This window comes from Marmota flaviventris, chromosome 9, assembly GCF_047511675.1.
Source record: "Marmota flaviventris isolate mMarFla1 chromosome 9, mMarFla1.hap1, whole genome shotgun sequence".
NCBI classification, from domain to species: Eukaryota; Metazoa; Chordata; class Mammalia; order Rodentia; family Sciuridae; genus Marmota; species Marmota flaviventris.
The window spans coordinates 54615065-54641113 of record NC_092506.1 but is presented as its reverse complement, the minus strand read 5'-3'; the positions used below and the strand labels follow the sequence as shown (position 1 = coordinate 54641113).

At 41.1% G+C, this 26049-nt stretch overlaps 2 protein-coding genes across 4 annotated transcripts in view; one reads left to right on the top strand and one right to left on the bottom strand.

Moving 5' to 3' along the window:
* The window catches only part of Tub (TUB bipartite transcription factor), a 57109-nt gene extending 51410 nt beyond the window's left edge, over positions 1 to 5699 (top strand). Inside the window, 7 exon segments of the mRNA XM_027942385.2 lie at positions 878 to 999; positions 1442 to 1639; positions 1935 to 2047; positions 2899 to 3016; positions 4605 to 4703; positions 4934 to 5105; positions 5566 to 5699. Coding sequence (XP_027798186.1) covers positions 878 to 999; positions 1442 to 1639; positions 1935 to 2047; positions 2899 to 3016; positions 4605 to 4703; positions 4934 to 5105; positions 5566 to 5699 — 956 coding nt within the window.
* A 7028-nt stretch (positions 5700 to 12727) lies between these two features.
* The window catches only part of Ric3 (RIC3 acetylcholine receptor chaperone), a 36112-nt gene continuing 22790 nt past the window's right edge, over positions 12728 to 26049 (bottom strand). For 2 of the 3 annotated variants that reach the window (XM_027942395.2, XM_071616404.1), the window contains 2 exons: positions 25560 to 25708; positions 12728 to 15311 (listed from right to left, as the gene is read on the bottom strand). In XM_027942395.2, the coding sequence (XP_027798196.1) occupies positions 14875 to 15311; positions 25560 to 25708 (586 nt within the window). In that variant the 3' untranslated portion in view covers positions 12728 to 14874. The remainder of the gene's footprint in view (positions 15312 to 25559; positions 25709 to 26049) is intronic. The other variant, XM_027942394.2, reaches the window with a different exon arrangement.

Here is a 26049-nt window from a genome sequence, read left to right as displayed (position 1 = left end):
GCCTTGATAAGGCCAAGTTAAGGGAAACTATGAACTAGGATAACCAACCCACATTCCAGCCCTATCTCATGCTCCCAGGAAGCCCAGGTTTTGGGGGCAGATTTTCTTTCCCTTTTGCTTCCTAGAAAAAAATTTTGAAAGGAGTTGCCCCTTTGTCTGTTGAGCTAGAGGGAGCAGGGCCAGGATGCTAAGAGGCAAGGCATAAAACCTGCTGCCCAGTTTCCCCACCATGAGCCCTGGTGCAATGTGGCAGACAGAAGAAGCCTGGCAGTGCCACCCACATTGTGAGAAATCTACTCAAGGATAGCTTTTTGGAGAAAGGGATGTTGAGACAATTTGAGAGATGGGTGGCATTCCAGGCAGGGGAGGGGAATGTGGAGAAAGCTGAGATAGAGGCTCAGAGCAGGCTGGGAAAGGTGAGAAGTATGTGGCCCTGCACACCATGCTGAGGGAGAAGCTGAGGCCTTTTCCCTGGCAGAGTCTATGGCCCAAGCCAGGCAAGGCCTCTAATAGGCTCAAGGTCAGAATAGAGGTTCCCTGTGAAGGCTCAGCGCAGATAGGCTGTGATGCACAAGAGGTGGGGGTAACGCTATTGCTAGAGAGGAGAGGGGAGCTAACGCAGGGACTGAGCTGAAACTGGGTGGTGGGGATGTATCCTGAGGATTGTAACCAGCCCCAGCTCATGTGTGCATCTGAGAGAATGTTCCTCATGTGTATCTGTGTGTGGGGGAGTACATGTCACTATGTGTGTGTACATATGGCTGTGTGTGTGTCTGGGTACAGATGTCAATGTTTGAATATGTCCACATGTGACGACATCTACTTTGGAAGGTAGATCCTCCTCACTCATCCCTCCCTGTTTTTCTGCTCACCTCAGGCATCTCCAGCAGCATGAGCTTTGATGAGGAAGAGGAAGATGAGGATGAGAACAGCTCTAGCTCCTCCCAGCTAAACAGCAACACCCGCCCCAGCTCTGCCACTAGCAGGAAGTCCATCAGGGTGAGTGAGGAGCTTCTCAGAAAGAAGTTGGATGGCAATGTTCAGAGGACTGCCTGTCCAGAAGAGGTGGACCAAGTGTGTGAGGACATGATGGAGATACCATGATAGCTCTTCTGGGGCCATGGGCAGGACCTGGTGCCTATCAGGTGCTTCTCTAACTGGGCCCTTCTGCCCTTCTACACTGCCTCCTAATATCTTCAACCAAGCTATGGACCTGGGGTGTCTGAGGACCTGCCTTTATATTCCCATCTTTAGCCCTAGGAACTGTTGAAGAGAGGGCAGGGATAAGGAGATAGCCTCTGACCCTAGGGCAGGATGGCCAGGCCCATATCCCAGGGATCCTGCCCTGTCTCCCACTACTACCACAACAGGATGCAGATTTGGATCTCACACTTCCAGCTTTGGCTGGTGGGGCTTAGGTGCCTTCTCTCCTTGCTCATAGGACACAGCCTCAGCCCCCAGCCCAACAGCCCCAGAGCCACCAGTGGATGTTGAGGTCCAGGATCTTGAGGAGTTTGCCCTGAGGCCAGCACCCCAGGGAATCACCATCAAATGCCGCATCACACGGGATAAAAAGGGGATGGACCGGGGCATGTACCCCACCTACTTCTTGCACCTGGACCGTGAGGATGGAAAGAAGGTGAGGTTGCTCTGGGCAGGTGTTTTCAGCAAGGCAGGCTTGAGGGCCTGGGAGCTAGAATGACTGGAACCCTCAGCTCAATACTGACCCCTCAGTACTCCAGAGAAACCAAAGCCTCCATGCCTGCTTAGTACAGAGCTGTGTGTTTTCCAGTGTGTGTGTGTGTGCGCACACATGTGCACTTGGGAGTTGAAGCAAAGGCAGTATTTGTGTGAATGTGGGTTTGTGAATGGTACTTATGATTGTGTGTGGACCACAAGCTGGGTCTGAACATGACCTTGCTCCATTCCCTCAGGTGTTCCTCCTGGCAGGAAGAAAGAGAAAGAAAAGCAAAACTTCCAATTACCTCATCTCTGTGGACCCAACAGACTTGTCTCGAGGAGGGGACAGTTACATCGGAAAACTGCGGTACCAGCACTCCCCCAGGATGAAGGCGGGAATGGGAGGGAGGGGCAGAAGAGGCTCTCCTTAGAGGGCATTTCTTGACCTTGAAGATTTAAGGCAGAGTTGGATCCTTTGGCAGGATCCTCTGTCCATCAGACCCAACCACAGTCCCAGTCTATGCCCAGCCTAGGGCCAGACTTGAATTCAGCAGTTCCCAGGCATGTGGGTTCTGGCCCATCATGGGAGATGGATCACACCCAGGATGTTACTGATGATGTAGGGCAGCATGGAAAAGTTGTTGGGCCCCATGGTTAGTGCCAAGGGACAGGGCTTGAGAGTAATCTCTTGAGGGAAGAGCATCTCGGCCATCTTAGGGAGACAGAGGGGCAGGGAGGCTTTTAGCAGTGCCTCATGGGGGATTAGGGTTTGCCAAAGTAGAGTACCAATTTGGGAGGCATAAATGAAGATTAGAGGTAAGTAGCTAAAGCTGGAGTTGGGGCTGGACGGAACAAGGCAATCGTTTTATTCAGTCTCCAAAGGGTAAAAGATCTCTAATTTTCCTGGATACCATTATGCTTGCCCACTTCCCATGAGGGCAGTGCTGTTCTCCCATGGAAATCTGTGGAATTCTGATTTACCTCCCTAAATTTCCTTAATTGAAATCAGATTCCCTTTTGAGTAAACTCAGACCAAGTCCAGGTGTTCTGCTTAGGAAGCACTTTCAAAGGTGTGAATTCAGTGAGCAGTGTGCCCCCTGAGGTCTGCTCATGGCCCAGCTCAGTGTTTTGCAGGCTCCTCATGGGACAGACTATGAGCTGTTCCCTGCCCCAGAGCAGTGAGTACATAACCCTATACTGATTGTGCCTTTCCTTCAGGTCCAACCTGATGGGTACCAAGTTCACAGTTTATGATAATGGAGTCAACCCTCAGAAGGCATCATCCTCTACTTTGGAAAGTGGAACCTTGCGTCAGGAGCTGGCAGCTGTGTGCTATGTGAGTCCTGGATTCCTGGATCTCTGGTCTCCAAGTTCAACCCACGACTTGCTGCCTGATCTGGGGGCCATCCCATCCACCTTGGTGGTAGCCAAGGCTGTGTGGATAGGGGATTCCCCCTGCAGAATGATCCCTGCCTGGGACAGGGGCCCTGTCCCTCCCCTCCCATCTTCAGTGATCAGGTGACAGCAGACTATCTTCCTAGGGACCACTGTGAACCATTCCTGGCTTTATGCAGCCTGGAAGTCTCCTGAACAGGAGATAGGAGGTAGGAGGCCTGGGTTCTGTATGTGCTTGCTCTCAGATCACCTTTCTAGATGCGAGGTTCTGCATGAGTCGCAGGGCCCTTTGCACAATCATCTACCTAAGAGGTAGATCCTATTTTCTGTATATTTAGGAAACTGCAGCTAGAGTTTGAGTCATTTGTTAACAGCACAAGCCAAACTGGAATGCAAATACAGAGGACTTCTCTACCCTTCTGAAGCTCAATTTCTTTGTTTCTAAAAATGAGGGATGGTTGTTGTCCTATCCACCTACCCTGAGCATGGGCACTTCTTGGAGGCTACTGGGAATCCACAGCTAGTTTGGATGATCCTATGGTGCCACCTACTGGTCAGTTTTGGAGAGGCAGCCTTAGTTTTTCAAGTACTGAATCTTCTGTCTGTATTCTAGGTCCTGTTGAGTAGAGAATATAGTAGTGAACAGACATATATGTCTATACCCTTATGGGGTGTCTATACCCTTATGGGACTTAAACCCCTAGTGGGAGATAGAAGTTCTAAAACAGACATGTAAGAGACATAAATATGTTCCTGATCAATGCTAAGAAGGAAAAAAAGTAGGGAAGGGGGCTATGAAATGTCAAGGTGTGTGTGTACAATTTTAGGAAAGATGGTGGAGAGTATCTGACCAAGGTAACTTGAGTAAAGAAGAAGTGAAAGCCAGTTGTGAACGTGCCTGCATGACAGCCAGGGCAAAAGTCGTGAATGTCTGGCCTGAAGAAGGAATGGGAAGGAGGGCAGAGTAAATGCAAAGAGAGTGAGGAATGGGGGTCACATCATGCAAGGCCTTGCAGGTAGAGTAAGAGCTTCAGTGGACAGCCGCTGGAGGAGTTTGAGCAGAGGAAAACCTGACTTAACAGGCTGCTGCCTTTCTGTGTTTCGAACAGACAATGGAGGAAACCGCGGGCCAAGGACAGAAACAACAGTTAATGGCTATTAGATTTTGGTGAGAGATGGTGGTGGTGAACAGTAAGGAATTCTGGGTGTAATCTGAAGGTAGAGTTGACAAACTTGTTGGTGGTTAGAAGTGAGGTGTGAGAAAAAGAGAAGTCAAGTATGACTCTAGGCAGTTTGCTGGAGCAAAGGGAGTAACTGAGTTGCTGTTAACTAAAGCAAGTTAGTTCGAGAAGCAAGTTGTGGCAGAGTAGAGATCCAGGAATTCGGCTCTGGACATGTTACATTTAGAGGTGCTTAGTAGACTTTTAAATAGAGATAGTACAAACTAATATTTATTTCCTTCTCCCAGTTTCTCCAGGAGGTAATGACCTTCTTCAGGTGGTCAGTGCTGAGTTCTTTTTATTTCCTAGGAGACAAATGTCCTAGGCTTCAAGGGGCCTCGGAAGATGAGCGTAATTGTCCCAGGCATGAACATGGTTCACGAGAGAGTCTCTATCCGCCCTCGCAATGTGAGTCTTTACCCCACCCTACCTCTACCCTATCATCCCAGCCTCTGCATGAGCTTCTAAGGGCAGAACTCTTAACAGGTGTGTATATGTGTGGGGGATATAATTTGAGAAGCCCTGGAGGTCTAGGGGAATCTAAGAAGTCCCATTTCTGTGAAAAATCCCTCCTTGGGGTGGGGGTGGGGTCATGATGCCGAGGCTTGGGCCTGACTCAGGCGAGGCTGCCCTCCCAGGAACATGAGACACTACTAGCACGCTGGCAAAATAAGAACACGGAGAGTATCATTGAACTGCAAAACAAGACACCTGTCTGGAATGATGACACACAGTCCTACGTACTCAACTTCCATGGACGTGTCACACAAGCCTCTGTGAAGAACTTCCAGATCATCCATGGCAATGACCGTGAGTGTCTCTGCCCCTCCTCATACTGTTTGTGTGATATCTGGGGCCCTTAGTTTTGGGTTCAGCTCACCTAACCAGTCCATATCGGCCAGAGTTTAGGATATGGGCTATATGGCTTAGATGAGATGTGAAGAATATTCCAACTATAATGACTGGGAGGCTATAGAAGAATCTTCTTTGGAGCCCTGGCCCTAGATTCTGTGTACTCGGCAGAATCTCAGGCATGGGAATACCCTTTAAATGGACTTTTTCTCCTCTCTGTCTCCTGGTGTTTGTATGCATCTTTCTCTTTCCTTTGTCATCTGCTGCCTCTCCCAATGATCCTTTGTTTTACCTCCTTTGGGATTTCCTTGGCATCTCTGCTTCTCACTTTTTCTTCCTCTGTGGCTTGGGTGTCTGTGCTATCCCCACCATCCCTGCTGTTTTGTTTTTCTGTGTCCATGCTTGTGCCTGGCCCCAGCGGACTACATCGTCATGCAGTTTGGCCGGGTAGCAGAGGATGTATTCACCATGGATTACAACTATCCGCTGTGTGCACTGCAGGCCTTTGCCATTGCTCTGTCCAGCTTTGACAGCAAGCTGGCCTGTGAGTAGAGGCTTCCTTCGGGGTTGCCCAGCCTGGAGTGGAGCTTGCCTGCCTGCCTGCCTGTGGAGACAGCCCTGCCTGCCCTGTTTATAGGCCTTCTGCCAGATGAAGCTTTGGCCCTCAGTGGGCTCCCTGAGGAACTGGCTCCTCTGCCTCTGCTGCTAGGGCAAGGGAGTAGTGGGTAGGTGTGAAGGGATGAGAGTCATTCTTTCTGTGCCCCCAAGGTCACCACACACCCCATTCTTGGGTTAGTATCCTGCTGTAATTGTTGGCCGAGCTGGGCAACCTCCTCAGCTGGGAAGGCTGCAAGAGGCATAGAGAGGGAGGAAGCACAAGCAAGGCTGCGGTGGCCCAGCTGTCTACTCATCTAGGAGTCAGATGACAACAGGTGCCCCAACAGGGGCAGAGAGTGTGTATGTGTATGTGTGTGTGTGCACGCACACGTGTGTATTTGCATGTATGAGTAGGGCACATTAACTTATGTAGCAGAGGGCTTGGCAGCCAAGCCTGGTCCCTTCAACTGCAGAAAGCCTTCCAACTTCAGAAGGCCCCAGCCAGGCCTGAGGGAAGTTAAGGGAGCAGTGGGGATAGATGAGTGGCAGGACAGCCACTATGGCAAGGGGTTCCCTATCTGGCTGTGGGAATCAGCTGGTGGTTTAGAGTTCTAGCTAATTTTTCTCCAGGTTTGTTCTGTGCTTGCAGAGGGAACCCACCTCTTAAGGCCAAATATCTTAATAGATGGGTACTACAAGAAGTACATGAATAGGCTCCCTGGACAGGGCTGTCCTGGGGGCCCTGCCAACTGGCCCAGGAGCTCTCTGCTGAGCAGCCCCAGTGCAACCCCTGGGAAATGCAGATGGGAACCAGGTCACCAGCCCTTGCTGGAAAAGTACCATTCCCAAGCCAAGGCATGCTCCAGGAAGAATCTTACCTCTCTCTGGAAAGACCCAGCTGTGGGTGCTCTTGACTGTGTTTCAGCTCTCACTGCTGTCAGCCAAATTATGGTTGTTGAAGGCTATGCGTGGTTCTTTTTGGAAGGGAATGGGACAGGGTAAGGAAAGGAGAGACTATTTTTAAATCAAGAGATCAGAGGTGGCAGGACACTTAGAGATCAACTTGTTGCTTTCAGTGAATCATGTTGAAAAATGGGACTTTCCCTGGGTTAGTTAGCTGGTTTAATGACTGAGTTCAGAATCTCAAGTTCTTTCATTTGTTTCCACTTTCCCCCAAGAAACTAGTATCTATGGCTCTCTGGCCTTATGGAGCCCATTCTGCATGCCCTATTCCCTTCCTGATTCAAGAGATTTAGACACATCCTGGTTGGTATATATGACGGAAGCCATTTCAGTAGAGAATTGGGTATTTCCCTGTTGGAAATTGTCTGGCTTTTTTGCATGTCAGTCTGATCAGGATTGGCCTTTGTCCGGCCCCTCCATGAGGACTGCACAGTTGTGAGCAGACCTTAGCAAGCTGCGACACAATTCTCTGTCTAGATGTGACAGGCAGCCTAAGCGTTACAGGACTTGGCCTAAACGTTCCCTCCACTGCCACTATTTCTTGGATGGCACCATCCACCCTACAGGCTTAGGGACTCTAAACTCTTGTTCAGGCTGTTTACCTTGGCAGAGTCTTCTTACCCAGATAGTGATCAGAAATCTGTGGGAAGCAAACAGCAGTTGGACCTTGCTTTAGAGTAGAAATGCTTGGAAGGGCTAAGTAGAAATTTTAAATAAATACAAGTCATACTTTAATATTAGTGAGGCTCTATAGGTGAAGTTGTTTTGACTTAAGTGGAATTAGTATGCTCTCATTTTTGTAATCAACATTTTTCTATGTGAATGCTTAAAACAAGGCACACCTGCTTTTAACAGGAGCTGCCCACACCTAAACCATACATCTCTCAAGAGGCCCCTCCTGTAACCTAGCCTTTGTTAACATGGTCTGGTTTTTAGAGAGCATCAGGACTTTCTGTTCTGGTGCTGGTTCACTTCCTGATGAAAGATTGTGGTGCCATCCTCCCTTCTGTAGTTCTTCTTTGGCTTTTCCTTCCCTGACTCTGGAGACCTCTTGATACTTGACTTGTTGGAAACCAGATGATCTCTAAAGTCTGACCAAGCTGTTTCTTTAGGCCTATGACTTTAAGGTAGAATAGGCTGAATCTGGAGTCTAGGAAGACCCCAGCGGCAGAGTGAAATAATCAGAAGCACAATGGAAATACTGTGGGCCTCTGCTCTCTGCTTCAGCACACATGTAAGTGGGGTAGCTGGCGATTTTGGTAGGGTCAGGAGATGTAGGCTGAGCTTTCTAGCCTGGGAGTAAAGGGGAGCCTTAGCACAAAATCTTCTGGGCACTGGTGACAAGCAAGAGCAGTTGAGTCACTTAATTAAGACCAGCCTCACAAGGTCAGCTCTTAAGACCCCATTCCTGGTGTTGCTGCCTTTCCTTGACCACTGGCCCTGTGGCCAGGGGCCCATGGACTCACAAAGCTGCCAAGGCCCTGGAGACCACCTGGGTTTAGCCTCTCTCACGGTAAGAGTTCCTGCCCTTCTGCCCAGATGGTCCTTGATTGGACAGTGAACCAGTGATAGGATAAGCAGTTCCTAAAGATGTAGGGCAGCTGGGACCTTAGGCAGCTCCTCTATACCTACTCCTGGCTCTGTACCCCAGAACTCTATACTTCTGCTCCCAAATGGTTCCTCTCCTCTCCAAGTCTAGCTCCCCTACCCCTCCTTCTGGCTCCAAGGTGCTCGGTGTCCATCTGTGGTGTGTGTGTGCGTGTGTGTGTGTGCACGCGTGCACACACACGTCAGCATGTCTCTTGTATCTGGGGAAAAGGGCAGCAATCAGCAGTCAACTGAGGTTTCTTATCATATTTCTAAGGATGAGTAGGAAAAGAATAAGGATGCAGTTAACAATCCCTGTGGCTTCTGTCTCTTCATTTCATGCTCTTTGAAAGAAAGTGTTCCTGGGAAATTACCAGCTTTTATCCCAAGTTTCTGAGCAGGAGGAGACCATCTAAGAAAGCTGTTAAGTCATTCAGTTCCCACCTGGCATTATCAGAAGAGATTGGTCTGTTGCGTACATACTTTTCAGATGAGTCTGAATATATTCTAGTGACGGTGCCTTAAAAATCACACTAGTTCAGGGGAAGCATGTAAGGTCCAGATCCATGAGGACAGGTGTTGGGAGTCAAGGGGTGTGATGAGGGCAGGCTAGAAGAGAACTCTTGAAGCCCACCTCCTAACAAGACTGTAGAAGCAGTTTTTCTTCATACTGGAAATAGCAAGACATTTGCCACTAAAACACACTTACCACTTATGTAGAGGTAATTCTAAATTTAACAAGCAATAGGGGTGATTTTAGAGGAAAATATTCATGCTTTGTGCAGATGGGGTCTGCATTGAGTGAAGGTGCTGGGATAGCCTGTCTATGGCTCTGTTATGCAAGCACAAATTCCATCTCTTGGATGGATGCCCTGGTTTTCCCTTACCACAGTAACCTTGACCTTCCCTTCTCTATAACTCCATGCCCCAGCTGGAACATCCCTGTGACCTCAAGATGCCAGGTGGCCATCAGAGCACATTCTTCCAGGGAGCTGAGTTTGCTTTCCTATGATACCTAGCACTGTGACTGGGGCCAGTTACATCTCCCTGGGCCCTGGCTTGTAAGCTTGTCACAGCTCCCAGTAATAGGCCAAGGAATGGTTTCTTAAGTTTGAGTTTTGGCAGCCTGCCTTGTGTATCTCCAGTTTGCAATTTTCTGTCATCTTAAGATATACAAGGGAGGGACAGAAAAGAAATATTGACGAATTGGTTTTAAGTTTCCAATGAAATGGAAAGATATGTTGGTTTTACAGAAAGTAGTACTGAACTTAGTAGCTATATGATTTTGAGCAAACTGCATGAACTCTCTAGGTCTGTTTTCTTAATTGAAGATGATGGATTATCAAAGCTTGCTGTAGGATTCAGGGTGAATGAAATTTAATTTCATCACACTACCTTTTCTAGCTCATCATTGTGCCTTCTTTCTTAAGAAAGACAATGCACCCCTCTCCTTTGTTCTCCTGTCCCCCCGCCCCCCCATCAAGGTCCAGGCAGAGCTGGAGGTGAGGCTAAGGTCCAGAGTTCTTAGAGAGCAACTCAGAATGGCTTAGAAGGGGAAGCCCAACTCTGGCCTCTTCAATCCTACATTTGAAGATAGAGGGGACTTGGTCAGGATGGGTAACATTCCTCTTGCTGGGAACACATATTTAGCCAGTTTTCATAATGCCTAGAATGTGTATGTCTACTTGCACAAGATTGTCTTTTCCTATTTTGGAGTGGTCAGACATTTTATTTTTGTTCAAAATTATCTGGAGTTTTAGACAAACTTGCAAAACTGTGCTTTTATTAAGTGACTTTTTGAATAAACTTTTTTGGTATTCTGAAGCAAATGTATTTATTTATTGGTATGTGCAATGACAAACTTGGTATTTTCCCATATTGACATTATGTATGTTGTAGAATGTAGTGTTTGTCTGAGTTCATATATCAGCAAATTAAACTTGAATTGTTTCAACACAAATGTGCTTTTTTTTTTTTAATAAAAGGAGAAAAACATGTCTCTTTCCTTAAATATTTTTCTACACCAGTTGTTTCTAGGAGTCTCAAGTGGTTAGATGGGTGGTAATAACAAAGGGATCATAGCTTGTTTAGAACCACTGATGTGGATCAACACAGCCTTCCCTCTGGCTATGCCTTTTAAGTTCAAGGATCATCAGAGCCACACTCAAGAGGTCGCTAAAGAGTTCAAGATAGGTTAGAAGGTATTTAAATTACAGCAGTCCTTTTCAGGGTCAGTGGTGACATCTGAAGGAACTGACTGGGGGTTCCCAAGTATCCCTTGTGAGCCTGGCCCTGGGGAACAGGATTTTAGGGCTTAAAAAATGTGGGAAAGGCCCAACAGATATAACATTGAAGACCCAGGCACTTGACTCCTCAGCCTTATTCATTTTAACAGGATTTGCACATGCATGAAAATTGTTTCTGCAGCTGTGGCAGATTTGAAGTAAAGAGAATAGAGGCTAGAGTTGAGCCTGGAAGCAGACATGAAAAGCTAATGATCTGATCCTAAAGGAGATCACAACTAAACTCGCCTAGAGACTACAGCATGACTGTCAGCCATTCCCAGCAGTCAAGGTAGCTGTAGAGTGTCTAGTGTGATGACTCAGCAGAATAGGACTTGAGGACAGAGTGATGACTTCTGTTGATGTTGTCACTAAGCACTTATCCTGTGCTTCATGCTGGGAGGGACACTAAACAATATCTAATCCTAAGAGCCCTGAAAGGTGGATATTATTCCCAATTCATAAATGAGGAAACTGGTGCTCTGAAAAGTTAAATTATCTAATTAACATTTTTTTCTATTTTCTTTGTCCAAGAAAATGGAGAGAGGCAAGTACATAACCGAGGTGATGGCATATGTGTCATTCATGTTTTTCTCAATATTGCTGAATAGCTGACATCCTAAAATTTCCTTTGGAATACAAATAGTCTAAATAAGTAATTTAAGAGTGTGGTAATGAGTGGGTTTTTTCCCCCCACAATGAGAATTCTGATGTGACTAAGGGCATTTCCTGCCTGAATCATGGCCTACCCACTGTGGCCTCTGTAGAAAATAGCATATATAGGAAATTCTTTAAAAGGAAAGTTTTTGTTTGTTTAGGCATCAAATTGAAGAAACATCTTCACTGATCAGACCTATGTCCAGGGTAGCACTGGTCAAATTTTAGTCTCTTTGACATAATTATTATTAAAGCTGCTTTTTCACAAATAATCTCAGTTTGAACCATAAGTTTATTTGATCATTCAAGCCCACAGTGCAGAGAATGAGGGTTTTTTTTTTTTGGGGGGGGGGCGGTGATACCAGAGATTGAACTCTGAGGCACTCAACCTCTGAAACACATCCCCAGCCTTATTTTTTGTATTTTATTTAGAGACAGGGTCTCACTGAGTTGCTTTGAACTCACAATCCTCCTGTCTCAGCCTTCCAAGCTTCTGGGATTACAGGTATGTGCCACGATACCCAGCAAGAATGTGGTTCTTAAAGCCATTATTTCTAGAGGCCAAATATACCTCTTCAGCATACTTCTCTGGACCCAACTTCTGGAGCAAATAAGATGCTTTCCTTGTGTTGCTGGTGTGACTAGGAGAAGGGATCTCCTGGCTGGATTACCTACCTGCTTTACCAAGCATGATCCCAGATAATGTATTGTTGATTAGGCCAATTATCTGCCCCCTAATTGATGCTTTATGTACTCTGCCACAATACCTAAAGGTCACTACAAACCTAGTGCCAGGGGAGTGATCAAATTTTAGTCCCTTCGTTCTGAGAAATGAAGACACATCAACAAACATCAGTCTCATAATTTTGGTCACCCTAAGTTTATATATACACACACACACACATACATACACACACACACACAAATTGTCATTCCTAAAGGATAAAATAATTCAGAAAATCCAAAAAACACTGTCTAAATCCTAAATAACTAAAAGTTACGTTAAAATTTTTGATACAGAAACAAATATATTCCTGATAGATAAACCAACTAAGATCTAGGTAGCAGGAGCCATGATGAGGGTTTAATGCTTTTGGCAGGAACTATTTCCATAAGCCATTTTTTCCCATAGGGTATCACTTACAAGATTGGTTATGCAACACTTTACACACCAGCCTCATCAAGATACCTGAACATCCATATACTTTCTACTTCACTGCTTTTGCTAATACTATTTCCTTGCCCACTTGGAGAAATTCTTGGCATACCCCAAGGTCCACCTCTGAAAAATTTCTTGGAAGCAGTTTTGGCAATATTATTTCTCTTTCCTTAATGTTCCTGTAGTTTTGGGTCCATACCAAATCACAGCATAAAACACTGTATAATAAAACAGCTATTACTCAATGAGTGGTTATCATGCATGAATTAGAAGCAATGCCATTTTAAATGCACTGATGATTTCATTTAATACTTAAAACCTTGTGAGACCTGGACTTTTATTATGCTTACTTTATAGATGAAAATGCCAAGGCTCAGACTGCCCAAGGAGCTGACCCAAAGTTCTATAGCTAGAGTATACAGGGAAAGATCATGACCCATTTTCCTCTGCCTTCAGAATTCACAATCTTGATTCGTCTTACAGTTCATAGTTCATTTTATCTGTCAGGCTCCTATGTTAAATTGAGGTGGGGTTTTTTTGTTTGTTTTGTTTTAAAAGTAGGAACTGAGTCTTCTGTTCCTAGTACCTAGCACTGAGCAGTTAGTTGTTTTAAGTTTTAAATGAATTCATTCTAAATGAATGACTGGATGAATAATTGAAAGGAAAACAAAAGTACTTATTTCTAGTAAGGGAATCACATCCTAAGGCAAAAAAGAAATTTAAACCAGAGACCCAGGGCTTTACTTATAAATCAGCCCCTCATGGTGAATGAAGGAAAATCATACAGAAAACAATTTACCAAATGGTGAAGAGGACCCTACATTATTTTTACCTTTAGTATTACATGGCATTCTAGGTTGTCTTCTGTACATTTTAAATAGCATTCTTTATAATGTAAAACAAATGTTCTACACAGAGATAGATGCATTGTGGTCTTCTTTCTAAGGACTCAATCTTCATTGACTTTTATGTACAGTTCAATTAACAAGTAATGCCTTGTAGTAACCGACATACCTTCTGACAGTAGTCTAAGCTTACACGTGTGATTTTAACTATATGCTGGGCATCATATTCGTGCCAGGCACAAAGGAACTCTAAAATCTATATCTACCTTCATACAATTTCTTAAGTTTTCCATCTTTCTCATTTTATAATGTGATAAAATGTCCTCAGGAACATGTCCTCTTAAACTCTCAGGTCTTACATATAAACTGAATTCACTCATCCTTTTTGTCAGAATTCATAGGTGCCATCTTGTCTCACGAGCTGAATGGTAGCTTAAAACACGTTTCCAGCCTGGTCAAAATCCTCCCAGTCCTAATTTACTTCCTACATTCCCCAGCTCTCTCAAAAGACCCAAACATTCAAATAGAGAACACATGGTTTCTTCCCCAAGGCATGGCTATATTGGTTCTCTGTGATGGATAACTGTGCAACTTCCCTGCTATGTTGGCACTTTGTGTACAAGCTCAGTCCTCATTTCTGTCTTGATTCATGCCGTTTTGAGAACAATTTCCCAATGGGCACAATGTTAAGAAACAGCTTTGAGGCAAGGACTATACAAGAGTGCACAGGTTCTCTTATTACTGGGTCCCTGACATTCTGAGCTCTTCCCAGCAGGATCACTACACTTGGGCAGGCCTTCCCAGAGCCCAAACAGCCCCTGTAGGGCAGGGACTAAAGTCTCTACAGCTTCCTCTGGCTGCTGAAGACCAGAGGTACAAAGATGCCTCTGGGTTTCCCTGGTCTTTTAAGCAGAAAAGGGGATAGAATAGCAGAATAGAAAGGAAGTTAGAAAACCAGGCCATGTCAGAGCAAAACAATACCCAAATAGGCCTGCAGGCTCATTCACAGGTCAGTGGTAAGTCTTCCACTATTCCGGAGAAAAGAGGATGTCTGAGAAAAGAGAATGTCTGGGCATCAGTGTTTTGAGAAAGACCTTCACTGAATGAAGAAGTTTCAGCTCAGCCAGCAGAGTCTTGCTCTGCTCTAGGACCATGGACCACACAAAGAAAATGATCACTTCTCCCCAGAGGACCACTATCCTGCTCAAGACCCAAAGAATAAGGCATCCTGAAGTCCAAAATCTTCACTTTTACCACTTTAAGTCCTATCATCTGTAACCGAGTTCATTCACAGGTAAACCTGTTGCTTCTAGCAGGAAGAGTCAGACCTTTTGATAGTCTCATATGTAACTATGGTAGACCAAAGAATTATTCCATGGATCAACTTCCCTGATGCGGGAAAAACAGGAAGAGGAAGAGTGAAGCTATCCTGTGTTTATACTAATGACTATGTTTTACAAGGTGACAGGTGTGTAAGCACCAGGAAGGATACATGATATCCATGGTAGTGGCCTGATAGCTATGACATCTGAACACAGAAAAGAAAGTACAGGGCATGAGGCCAAGGATGAAATCAGAGAGAAGAGAAAGGTCACCTTGGGACTAAAGTAATGGATACTTCACCAAACTGGCTGCTTTCACTCTAAACCCTGGGGGTTACGCTTCCTCAACACGCCACTTGTAAATGTTTTATCAGCATTGACGCCCAACCCTTCATCTCTAAAGTCTTCAGGAGAGTCCTCTTTGGAGGCTTCCTCTTGCTCACTGTAGCTATCTGCACTGAATCCAGCATTCTCTGCCAAGACAGCAGGATCTTCTTCATGAAAACAGCAGGAGCATGTTTCTGGCTTTGGGTCACACAAGATAACAGAATTATCCTCCTGGGCTCTTGGGTCAGTGGGCAGACCTTCCCAACCCAAGTGGTCTGATTCTTCCTCTTCCATCACTTCCATTCTTTCAGCTATTTCTTCAGCAGAGGGCTCTTTTGGATCAGGGTAATCCACCAGGATTGTTTCTTGTCTACGTTTGATACAGTCTGAAAGGTCATAAATTGGATAAGTTTCTTCTGGATAACCTAGAGAGAAAAGCAGCACAAAATCTTACAAAGACTGTCTCTTCAAAAAAAGTATTAGGCTCAGAGGGGATTCTCAAGCAATGGCCATCATATCCTAACAAACACATTCAAGAAATCTCTAAGATGATTCTAATAGTTCTAAAGTTTCAACTGAACAAATTCCTAGCGATCTGGCTGACTATCCCAGGGCTCTCTGAAATACAAACCAATTCAGAGGAAAATCCTTTCTTAGTGTAGGGTGCTTGGGACAGAGTTCAGTCTCACTCCATGTGCTTTTGCAGTATTGATGAAGACTGAACAAATAACATGAGCCTGTAGTTTAAAAATGCATCAAATACCAGATGGAGAGAGCTTAGCTTAAGGCTAATGTTTATAATTTCTATTTGGAATCATTTCCAAATCTTCTGAGGTGAGGGTGGGAGAAGAACACTAAGCTCTTTGAAAAATACACCATGAAATTTTCTACTTATCAAAACAATTGAAATGGCTTGCAAGCATCAGAAACAGAGGGCACTTTAGCAATACATGCCCAAGATCCCAAAGGACAAGCACTGCATTTTCAGAAGACAGAAGTCCATTGTTGGCTTCTTCGTCTTCACAAAATGGAAGAAAACAACAAACTGGTAAGCAAAATGAGTAACACTGATTCGAATCCTAGCTATGATAATGAGAAAAGAGAAAACATTGCCAAATTAAGGAATGAAATGAAATAAATCTGTGTCAGCCAAGCCAAGCTTGAGCAGCAGATGGGCCGTGCTGGAGCTCATATGCCTGAGCTGGCAATGTGGGCCATACTCACTACACAATGTGAAAAGCTGGAGAATTCAAAATCCATTTGCACATTATGATAACTGGCAAATTCAACTCTAACATAAACCACTTTTTGCCCACCAATTGTGAAAAATAACAGTCTTTTTTGGTTCAGTGTAGCGTATGCAGAGACATTTTTATAACATTTACTGTTTTTTTTTTTCTGATTATAGAAGGCATATAGACTCACTGCAGAAAATCTGAAACAATACAGACATGTTTAAAAAAGAAAAACAAATCACCCATAATCCCACCACTGATGATAATTTGTTGTATTTACCTCTGGTCTTTTTACCATATATAAATGTTTATATATTTTTTTCTTTTTTAAATAAAGGATCATACTGCATATAAAATGTTGATTTTTCATTCAACCTTGTTTCATGAACATTTTCCAGCGTCATTAGGCATTTGAAAGTTTGCTGCAAAATATTTCATCATGTAGCTATACAACTGACATGATTTACCATTCTTCTTATGTTAGACATTCAGATTCTTTCCAACTTTCCCCTATTATAAGTAACATAGCAGTTAAGAGCTCTGAATATAAATTCATGTTCACTTTCCTGATTCTTTAAGACAGACTTCTATAAATATGAAAACTAGACCAAAGAGAACGGACATTTTAAAAGCCCTTTTAATACTCTGCCAAATTACTTTCCAGAAGAGTGGTATAAAAATTCAATCCTACCAGTGATGTAAAAAAACTGTCCATCTTATTACATTCTTGCTAGCACTGACAGTAGTATAAGAATCTTGCCAAAGCAGTCTTTATTCCCAGGATGAACTTAGTGTGAACAAAATGCTAGTTTAACAATTCCTGTGGTCTAGGTGTTTGCCCCCTCCAAAACTCATGTTGAAATTTAATCCCCAAAGTCATATGTTTTTAAAATTTTATTTATTTATTCTAATTTGTTTTATATGATAGCAGAATGCATTTCAATTTATAGTACACGTATAGAGCGCAATTTTTCATATCTCTGGTTATACACAAAGTAGAGTCACACCATTTGTGTCTTCATACAGGTACTTAGGGTAACAATGTCCATTTCATTCCACTGTCTTTCCTACCCCCTTGTCCCATCTCCTCCATCCCCTGCCCTGCCCTATCTAAAGTTCCTCCATTGTTCCCATGCTCCCCACCCCCGCCCCCACTATGGATCAGCATCCACATATCAGAGAAAACATTTGGCCTTTGGGTTTTGGGGGATTGGCTTACTTCACTTAGCATGATATTCCCCAACTCCATCCACTTACCTGCAAATTCCACAATTTTTATTCTCCCCAAAGTCATATGTTAATTGTATTTGGAGACAAGCCATTTGGGAAATAATTAGAATTAAATGAGGTCATGAGGTAGGGTCTTCATGATGGCATTAATGGCTTTATAAGAAGAGTAGGCAAACCTACTCAGTCTTTACCTTTGACAACATGTCAGATCCAGCAAAAAAGACTTCACCAGATGACAAGCAGATGCTGACACCATCATCTTGTACTTCCAAACCATGAGCTAAACAAATCTCTTACTTTATCAATTATCCAGCCTGTGGTATTAGGTTATAGCAATAGAAAATGGACTAAAACAGCTACACAAGGCCTTCACCACCTACTTGGTCAACAGCAGGGCTAGGGAAGCCTACTTGCTAGTTAGGTCTCAGCCACTAAATGCTTCGGAGAAGTCTATCTGCTGTACGTCATTTCCTTTAGCCTACACCTAGAACAAAGCTTACCTTTGAATTTTGACTATGGTTTAAGAAGACTCAGGCTCTAAGCGCAGTCCAACTACCCAGTTCTAGGCCAGGCCCCATAAGCCCCACCCATAAATAAGCTAGCCACTGTACCTCCATAGTCCAACACACCCAGGATCCAGGCCCATCCCAACAGACCCTAGTGCTGGACCAGTCCCTTTAACACCAGACCCCAGGATCACCTCTGTGGACCCAGGTTCTAGGTCAGCCTTGCAACACTAGGACCCAGGTCAGCCCTCATGGCCCCAGTTTTCAGGCCTATCCCCTGCATATATTCAGGCTCCAAAACTGCGCAGCACCAATCCAAGCTGCAGACTCAGGCTCTAGGTTTATTCCTGAGGGACCAAGCACCAGGCCCACCATAGAACCTGGCTGCCTTCTGCAGTCTCAGTCTCAAGAACAACTCCAGCCCCAGGTCAGCCACTTGGACTTAAGCTTCAGGCCAGACCACCACAGATAAAGATTCTAGGCCTACCCTTGTAAACCCAGGTTCCAGGCCCACCCCCAAGGACTCAGTCAATAGGCTGATGCCAGTGGATCCAGGCTCTAGGCCCAACTACAAAGACTCAGCACCAGATCAGTCAGCCTGAAGACTCCATCAACAAGCCCACCATGGACCATGACAAATGGCCTGTCCAGAAAAAGTCAGTACACAAAGACTAGAATAAATCTTTGTTTCTTCAAGTGTGCAGACCAACATACAATGTGTTGAATATATTTAAGAAACAAAAAGACCCAATTACATGCTGCCTACAAAACACTTCACCTTTAAAAAACACACACAGGTTCAAAGAAAAGGATGTAAAAAAGACATACAGCAGATGCTAATATTTATATAAAACAGATGTTAAGTAATAACAAGACAAAGAAGGTCATTATATAATGATAAAGAGTGAATTCATCAAAGAGATATAGTAAATTGCTAGATATATATAAATATTGCTATATTTATACATATATATATAAATATTGCTATATTTATACATATATATATAAATATTGCTATATTTATACATATATATATATATGTAAATTGCTAGATATATACAAACTACCAAGACTGAATTAGAAAGAAATAGAAAAATCTAAACAGACAAATAATGAACAAGGAGATTGAATCAGTTAATTAAATAATTTCTTAACAAAAGCCCAGAACCCAATGGCTCCACAGCTGAATCTACCAAACATTTAAAGTAGAACTAACAGCAATCCTCAAAATCTTCTAAAAAACTGAAGAGGAGCGAAAACTTCTAAACTCATTTTACAAGGCCAGCACTACCTGGATACCAGAGTCAGGTAAGGAGCTCATGCTTCCTGATTAAAGAAACTACTGAAAAGCTATAGTAATCAAAACAGCATAGTAACAGTATATAAAAAAAGATATAAACACCAATGAAACACAATAGACCAGAAATAAATCCATACATTTATGGTCTAAAGATTTTTGATAAAAATGCCAAAAATACACAATAGATAAATAGTCTTTTCAATTAATGATGCTGAAGAAAATGGATATATCCACATGCAGAAAAGTGAAATCAGACCTTCATCTCACATCATATGCAAAAATTAACTCAAAATGGATCAAAGTCTTAAATGTAAGACCTGAAAATATAAAACTACTAGGACTAAACAGGGAAAAAGTTACATGATACTGGTCTGGGCAATATTTTTGGATATGATCCCAAAAGCCTATGCAATGATATGAAATTAAAAAGCTTCTGCAGGGGCTGGGGTTGTAGCTCAGTAGGAGAGTGCTTGCCTAGCATGTGTGAGGCCCTGGGTTTGATCCTCAGCACCACATAAAGATAAATAAATGCGATAAAGATATTGTGTCCATCAACAACTAAAAAGTATATTTTAAAAAAAGTTTCTGAAGAATGAAGTAAACAGAGTGAAAAGATAGCCTAAAAACAGAAGAAAATATATGCAAACCACACATCTGATAAGGAATTAATTTCCGAAATTCATAAGGAACTCAAACAACTCAAAAGCCTGAAAACAAATCACCCAACTATAAAAATGGGCAAAAAAATTGAAGAGATAATTCTCACAAGACATGCAAATGTCCAACAGATATTAAAAAACATCCAACATTACTAAGCATTGGGAAAATACAACAGCTATTAAAATATGACTCAGATGTTTAAGAAGAAAATATGAATAGATGAGGAGAGAAATGAAAGATATGAAATGGAAGTTCCCAAATGGAACTTCTAGAGATAACAACACAATGTTAGGATTAAAAATACATTGAATAGGATTAACAGCATGTTAGAGTACTATAGAAAGAAAGAGCAATAAGCTGGAAGATGCAACAAGAGAAACTATTCAAATTAAGCATGGTGAGTAAAAATGACAGAAACAAATGAACAAACCATATGTGACCTGTGGGGAAATAGCAAACATGTGTACCATTAGAAAGCCAGAAGAAGATGACAGAAACAGATTACTAATGAAATAATGGTAAAAAAACAAAAAACAAAAAACTGATCATGGATCTAACCTTCCACCTTAAGAAACCAGAAAAAGAATAGCAAATTAAACTCCAAGAGGCAGAAGAAAGGAAAGGGAAGTCAATGGAATAGGAAACATAAATAAAATAAAAATACAGTTCTTTAAAAAGATCAACAAAGTTGATAAACCTCTGGGCCAGTCTGATTAGGAAAAGAAATGAGAAAGAACAGATTACCAATATAAGAAACAGAACAGGGCACATCCCTACAGATATTACATACTTTAAATGGATTATAAGGGACTATTACAAAAAAACTTTACCCTAACAGATTTGATAACCTGGATGAAATATGTAAATTCCTTGAAAGGTACAAACTATCAAAGTCCATTCAAGGAAACCTAGATAACCTTAATAGCACTATTTCTATTATAGATACTCAATTCATAGTGAGTTTTCCCATAAAGAAAACTCCTGGCCCAGATAGCATCATTGGAGAATTCCACCTAATGTTTATGAAAGAAATAATGGTACCTCTACACAAACTCTTCCAGAAAACAGAATATATCCCAATACATTTTGAAAGGCCACCATTATCTTGAAATAAAGACCATTGACATTACAGGAAAAGAAAATCACTGATAAATAGCCCTCATAAACCAGACATTAAAAAAAAATCTTTGCCTATTAAATAGCCATTTATATCATCACATCAAAATAGGGCTTATCACAGGAATACAAAACTTTTAACATTTAAAAATCAATGCAGGGGCTGGGAACTTCAATCCCCAGAACCACAACCATTTAAAAAAAAAAAAAAATGTAATTCACCACATTAACTGACAAAACTATAATCATCTCAGTTGATTTTTTAAAAATTCAATACCAGTTTATGTTTAATAGCTCTCAGAAAAATAAGATCAGAAAGTAGCTTCCTCAACCTGAAAAGGAGTATCTAAGGAGCATATGAGTGCTTTTCTCCTGATACCAGAAAGCAAGGAGATTTGCTTTTACCATTTCTTTCAGCATTGTTGTGGAGACTTAGCTATGCAGTAAGGCAAGAAAATAAATAAACAAAAGGCATATAGGCTAGAAAGGAGGTGAAATTCATAGCCAATTTGATCATCTACACAGAAAACCCTAAGGAACTTAAGTGGCTGTGTATATTTTTTAAAGCTATCAGAACTAAGTGCATTAGCAAGGTCACAGGATAAAAGGTCAGAATACAAAAATCAATCGTATTTCTACTGCTCTAGTAGCAATTAAAATTTTAAAAATATCATTTATGATATTACTACTTAAAGACAAATTATAAAGCATATGCAAGACCTATACATTGGAAAAAAAGACCTATATACTGAAAACTTCAAACATTGCTGAGGGAAAGTTTTAAATATTTAAATAAGTAGAGAGATATAACAAGTTCATGGAATGAAGATTCAATATAGTTACAATATCAATTCTTACAAATTGATCTAAAGATTTAATGCAATATCAATCAAAATACCATCAAACTTTGTCATAAAACAACTACCTTTGACTATAAATTCATATGAAAATGTGAAAATCTTAGAATAGCCAAAATAATTTTGGAAGATAATTAAAGAACCTGTAATGACCCGATTTCAAGAGTTAGTATAAAGACACAGTAACAGAGGCATTGTGATAAGACAGAGATCAATGGAACAGTATAAAGTCCAAAATAGACATATATACACATGGTCAACTGATTTTCAATCAATGTGCCAAAGTAACTAAATGTATCAAAAGAAACTGGAGTAACTGCTACTGATATGTAAAATATAAAACTAGGTCCTGATACTTCATACCATTTATAAAAAATTAACTCAAAAGAGATCACAAGCCTAAGTATAAAGCTAAAACCATACAATTTCTAGAAGAAAAAATAGAAGCTAGAAAAATCTTGGATTGGGCAAAGATTTCTTAAACAGAATACACCAAAAAAATATAAATTATTAAAAAAAAAAAACTAGATTCATCAGAATTAAAAACTTCTCTTTTTTTAGATTTTTCTTTGTTTTCATTTTAGCATGGACCTTATGTGCTGGACTGAATTGAGCAGTTCTGAAGAATAACTTACAGGGAAAAACAAAGGGAGAAAAAAATCTATATACATTAAAAACAAATACATTAATAAAAAGTATTTCCTTGGACCCAACTGTCCAGCTTCTCCATATCAGCAAAACCAAGTATCAACCTGTATACCTATTTTCTATTTCAAGTATTAAAACCAGTCATTTCTTTCTTTTTGCCAAAAACCTGAAAGTTTTTGTTTCGTTTTGCTTTTATGACAAATGCTAAACACTTCTGATATCTTATTTCATATATATTTGTTTTTATGTGGTGCTAAGGATCAAACCCAGTGCCTCACCCTTGTGAGGCAAACACTCCACCACTGAGCTACAGCCCCAGCCCTTGATATCTTATTTAAGTATTTTAAATTTCTATAAATTAATGTCTTTAAATGTCATTATTCCAAATATAATTGATCTTTGAAAATTCTGTTTACTGTCCCCAGAAACTATTTTTTTAAATTTGTTCTTTTAAGACATATATGACAGAAGAGTGTATTTTGAGATACTATAAATATATGGAGGATGTGGGTATCACATTCTAATTAGGATCCCATTCTTATGGTTGTACATAATGTGAAGTTTCACTGGCCATATATTCATATATGAACATAGGAAAATTATGTCATTCTACTGTCTTTCCTATTCCTATCCCTTCTCCCTTCCCTTCATTCCTTTTTATCTAATCTACTGAACTTTTATTCTTTCCTCCTACCTGATATTGTGTTAGCATCCACATATCAGTGAGAACATTTGGCCTTTAGTGTGTGTATGTGTGTGTGTGTGTGTGTGTATTTTTTAGTTGTCAATAAAACTTTTATTATGTATATGTGGTACTGAGGATTGAACCCAGAGCCTCACACATGCCAGGCAAACACTCTATCACTGAACCACTACTCTAGCCTCTTGGCCTTCGGTTTTTGGGGGCTGCCTTATTTTACTTAGCATGATAGTCTCTAGTTTCATTTACCTGCAAATGCAATAATTTCATTCTTCTTTATGGCTGAGTAATATTCCACGTGTATATATAATACGTTTTCTTTATCCAATCATCTGTTGAAGGGCACTAGGGTGGTTCCAATGCTTAGCTATTGTGAACTAAGCTGCTATAAATATTGATGTGGCTGCATCATGTAGTATGCTGATTTTAAGACTTTTGAGTATATTCAAAGGAGTAGAAAATTGGGTCAAATGGTGGTTCCATTCCAAGTTTTCTGAGGAATCTCCACACTGCTTTCCAGAGGGGCTACACCAATTTGCAGTCCCACCACCAATGTAAGAGTGTGCCTTTTCCCCCACACCCTCACCAACATTTATTATTACTTGTATTCTTGAAAATTGCCATTCTGACTGAGATGGAATATCAGTGTAGTTTTAATTTGCATTTCTCTAATTGCTATGCTATACAGGTCGCAGCATTATACCAAGATTGTGGTATGATTACACAACTATATACACTTGTCAAAACTCATCCAAACTGTATATTTAAAATTAAATTATTATATTATATCTCAATAATAGAATTGAATTTTTTCATACATTTGTTGACCATTTGTATTTCTTCTTCTGTGAAGTGCCTATTCAATTCCTTTGTCTATTTACTGGTTGGATTATTTTTGGGGGGTGTTAAGAAAGACTTCTCCTCTTTTAAAAATGTTAAAAAAATAAAAAGGCAAGCCATGGATTAGGAGAAAATATTTGCAAAATATGTAACTGATAAAGGATTTTATTCAGGGACATACACAGAATTTTTGCAACTCAGTAAGAACATAATGTCAATAAGAACATAATTTTAAAAATGGCCAACAACTGGAATGAACACCTCATCAAAGACATACAAATGGCAAATAAGCACATGAAAAAATGTTCATCATCATTAGTCAATGGAGAGATGCAAATTAAATTCACAATTGAGATACCACTATATACTCACTAGAGTGGCTAAAATTAAAAAGACTGATAATACCACAAGTTAGCAAAGATGTGGAGTAAATGAATTTTCATACATTGCTAGTGAAAAGGGAAAATGTTAGAACCACTTTGGAAAGCAAGTTGACAGCTCTAATGAAGTTAAACATACACTTACCACAAACCTTAGAAATGTTACTCCTAAGTATATATTTCAAAGAAATACCAATTTATGGCCAAACAAAATCTTGCATATAAAATTTTGTAGCAACTTACTTATAATAGTTGAAAGCTAAAAACAACCCAAGTTTTCCTCAATTGGAGAAGGGATGAACAAATTATGGTATGTTCACATAACAGAATAATATTAAGCAATAAAAAATAAAGAATTACAGATACATTCAACAACACATATGAATCTAAAAATCATTGGTTAAATCAGAGAAGCCAGAAGCCAAAAAGCATAAACAGTAAGATCCATTTATATTATACAAGCAAAACAACAGGAACAGAAAGTAGTTCAGTTTTTGCCAGAGGTAGAAGGGAACTTTCTACAGTGATGGAAATGTCCTATTCTGGGGAGAGCAGATGAGCTCAGTTATTGGATGATCCTGTGGTATAGGCAAAAGCCAAGCCTGGGAAACATTCCTTGCCAAAAGGCAAGGATGCAAACAGCCTTGATACCTGGCTTTAATGCTAGTGATAGTTATTAGACATTCCAGTACAATGGGTTTTCTGGGTACCACAAAAATGTAGATAGCCACAAAAATGTTTCTAGCTCTGTAACTTTTTAGTACACAAAGAAGCCTCCTGATAACTCACAAGCCTTGAACAATTTACAATACCACTATAGTTAAACTCCCTGATTATTAGACCCTATATGATAAACTTGCGGAGCTAGTTCTGGGTTACTATTCTTCCATCAGAGGGCACCATCCCACTTGGCCCCAGCTTTGCTTAAAAGTATCTCTCTTTTTCTTTGTCTCCATGTTTTTCTTAATCTCCTGTCACCCCTACTACAGATCCTTTGTTTATGCTGTACAGGTCACAGCACTATACCAAAACTTTGTGGTATGATTACACAACTATATACACTTGTCAAAACTCATCCAACTGTATATTTTAAATTAAATTATTATATTATACCTCAATAATAGAATTGAATTTTTTAAAAAATTGTAAGCTCTCTTTTCTGGGTTGACAACTAATGAAGAAATGAAAAGAGACTCCTTACCTTCCCAGTCCTCCATGTAAGGGGCTTCCTCAGCTTCTTTCTCTGGGGTGGGTCTGTCAATAAACTTTCCTTCTTTCATGACCCTGGTAATTTCTCGGAGCTGATGCAGCAATCGTTTCTCTTGGTCAGAAGTCACAGACTGTACTCTGCTTAGAAAATATCAGACAATCCAGCCATTTAGCAGTAAATACTCTGAGGTAATGGGCAGAAACATCACTATGATCTGTCTGGATCCTAGAACTGCATGACCAAGAACTAATGTTAGCTCAACATTTTTATCTTAAAAATGGGAAATCTAAGGCCAAGAATAGATCAGGGAAGAAAAGGGATTACCCAAGTCCCACAATGAGTTAATGTCAATACTGGGGATAAAACCCCAAATGTCTTAGCCTTTAGTCCAGTGATCTTTCAGTATAACTCACTGCCTCGATTCCCTAATCCTAGTAAATGGCAGCATTATAACCAAGACTAATGTGATTTCTAATAGTAT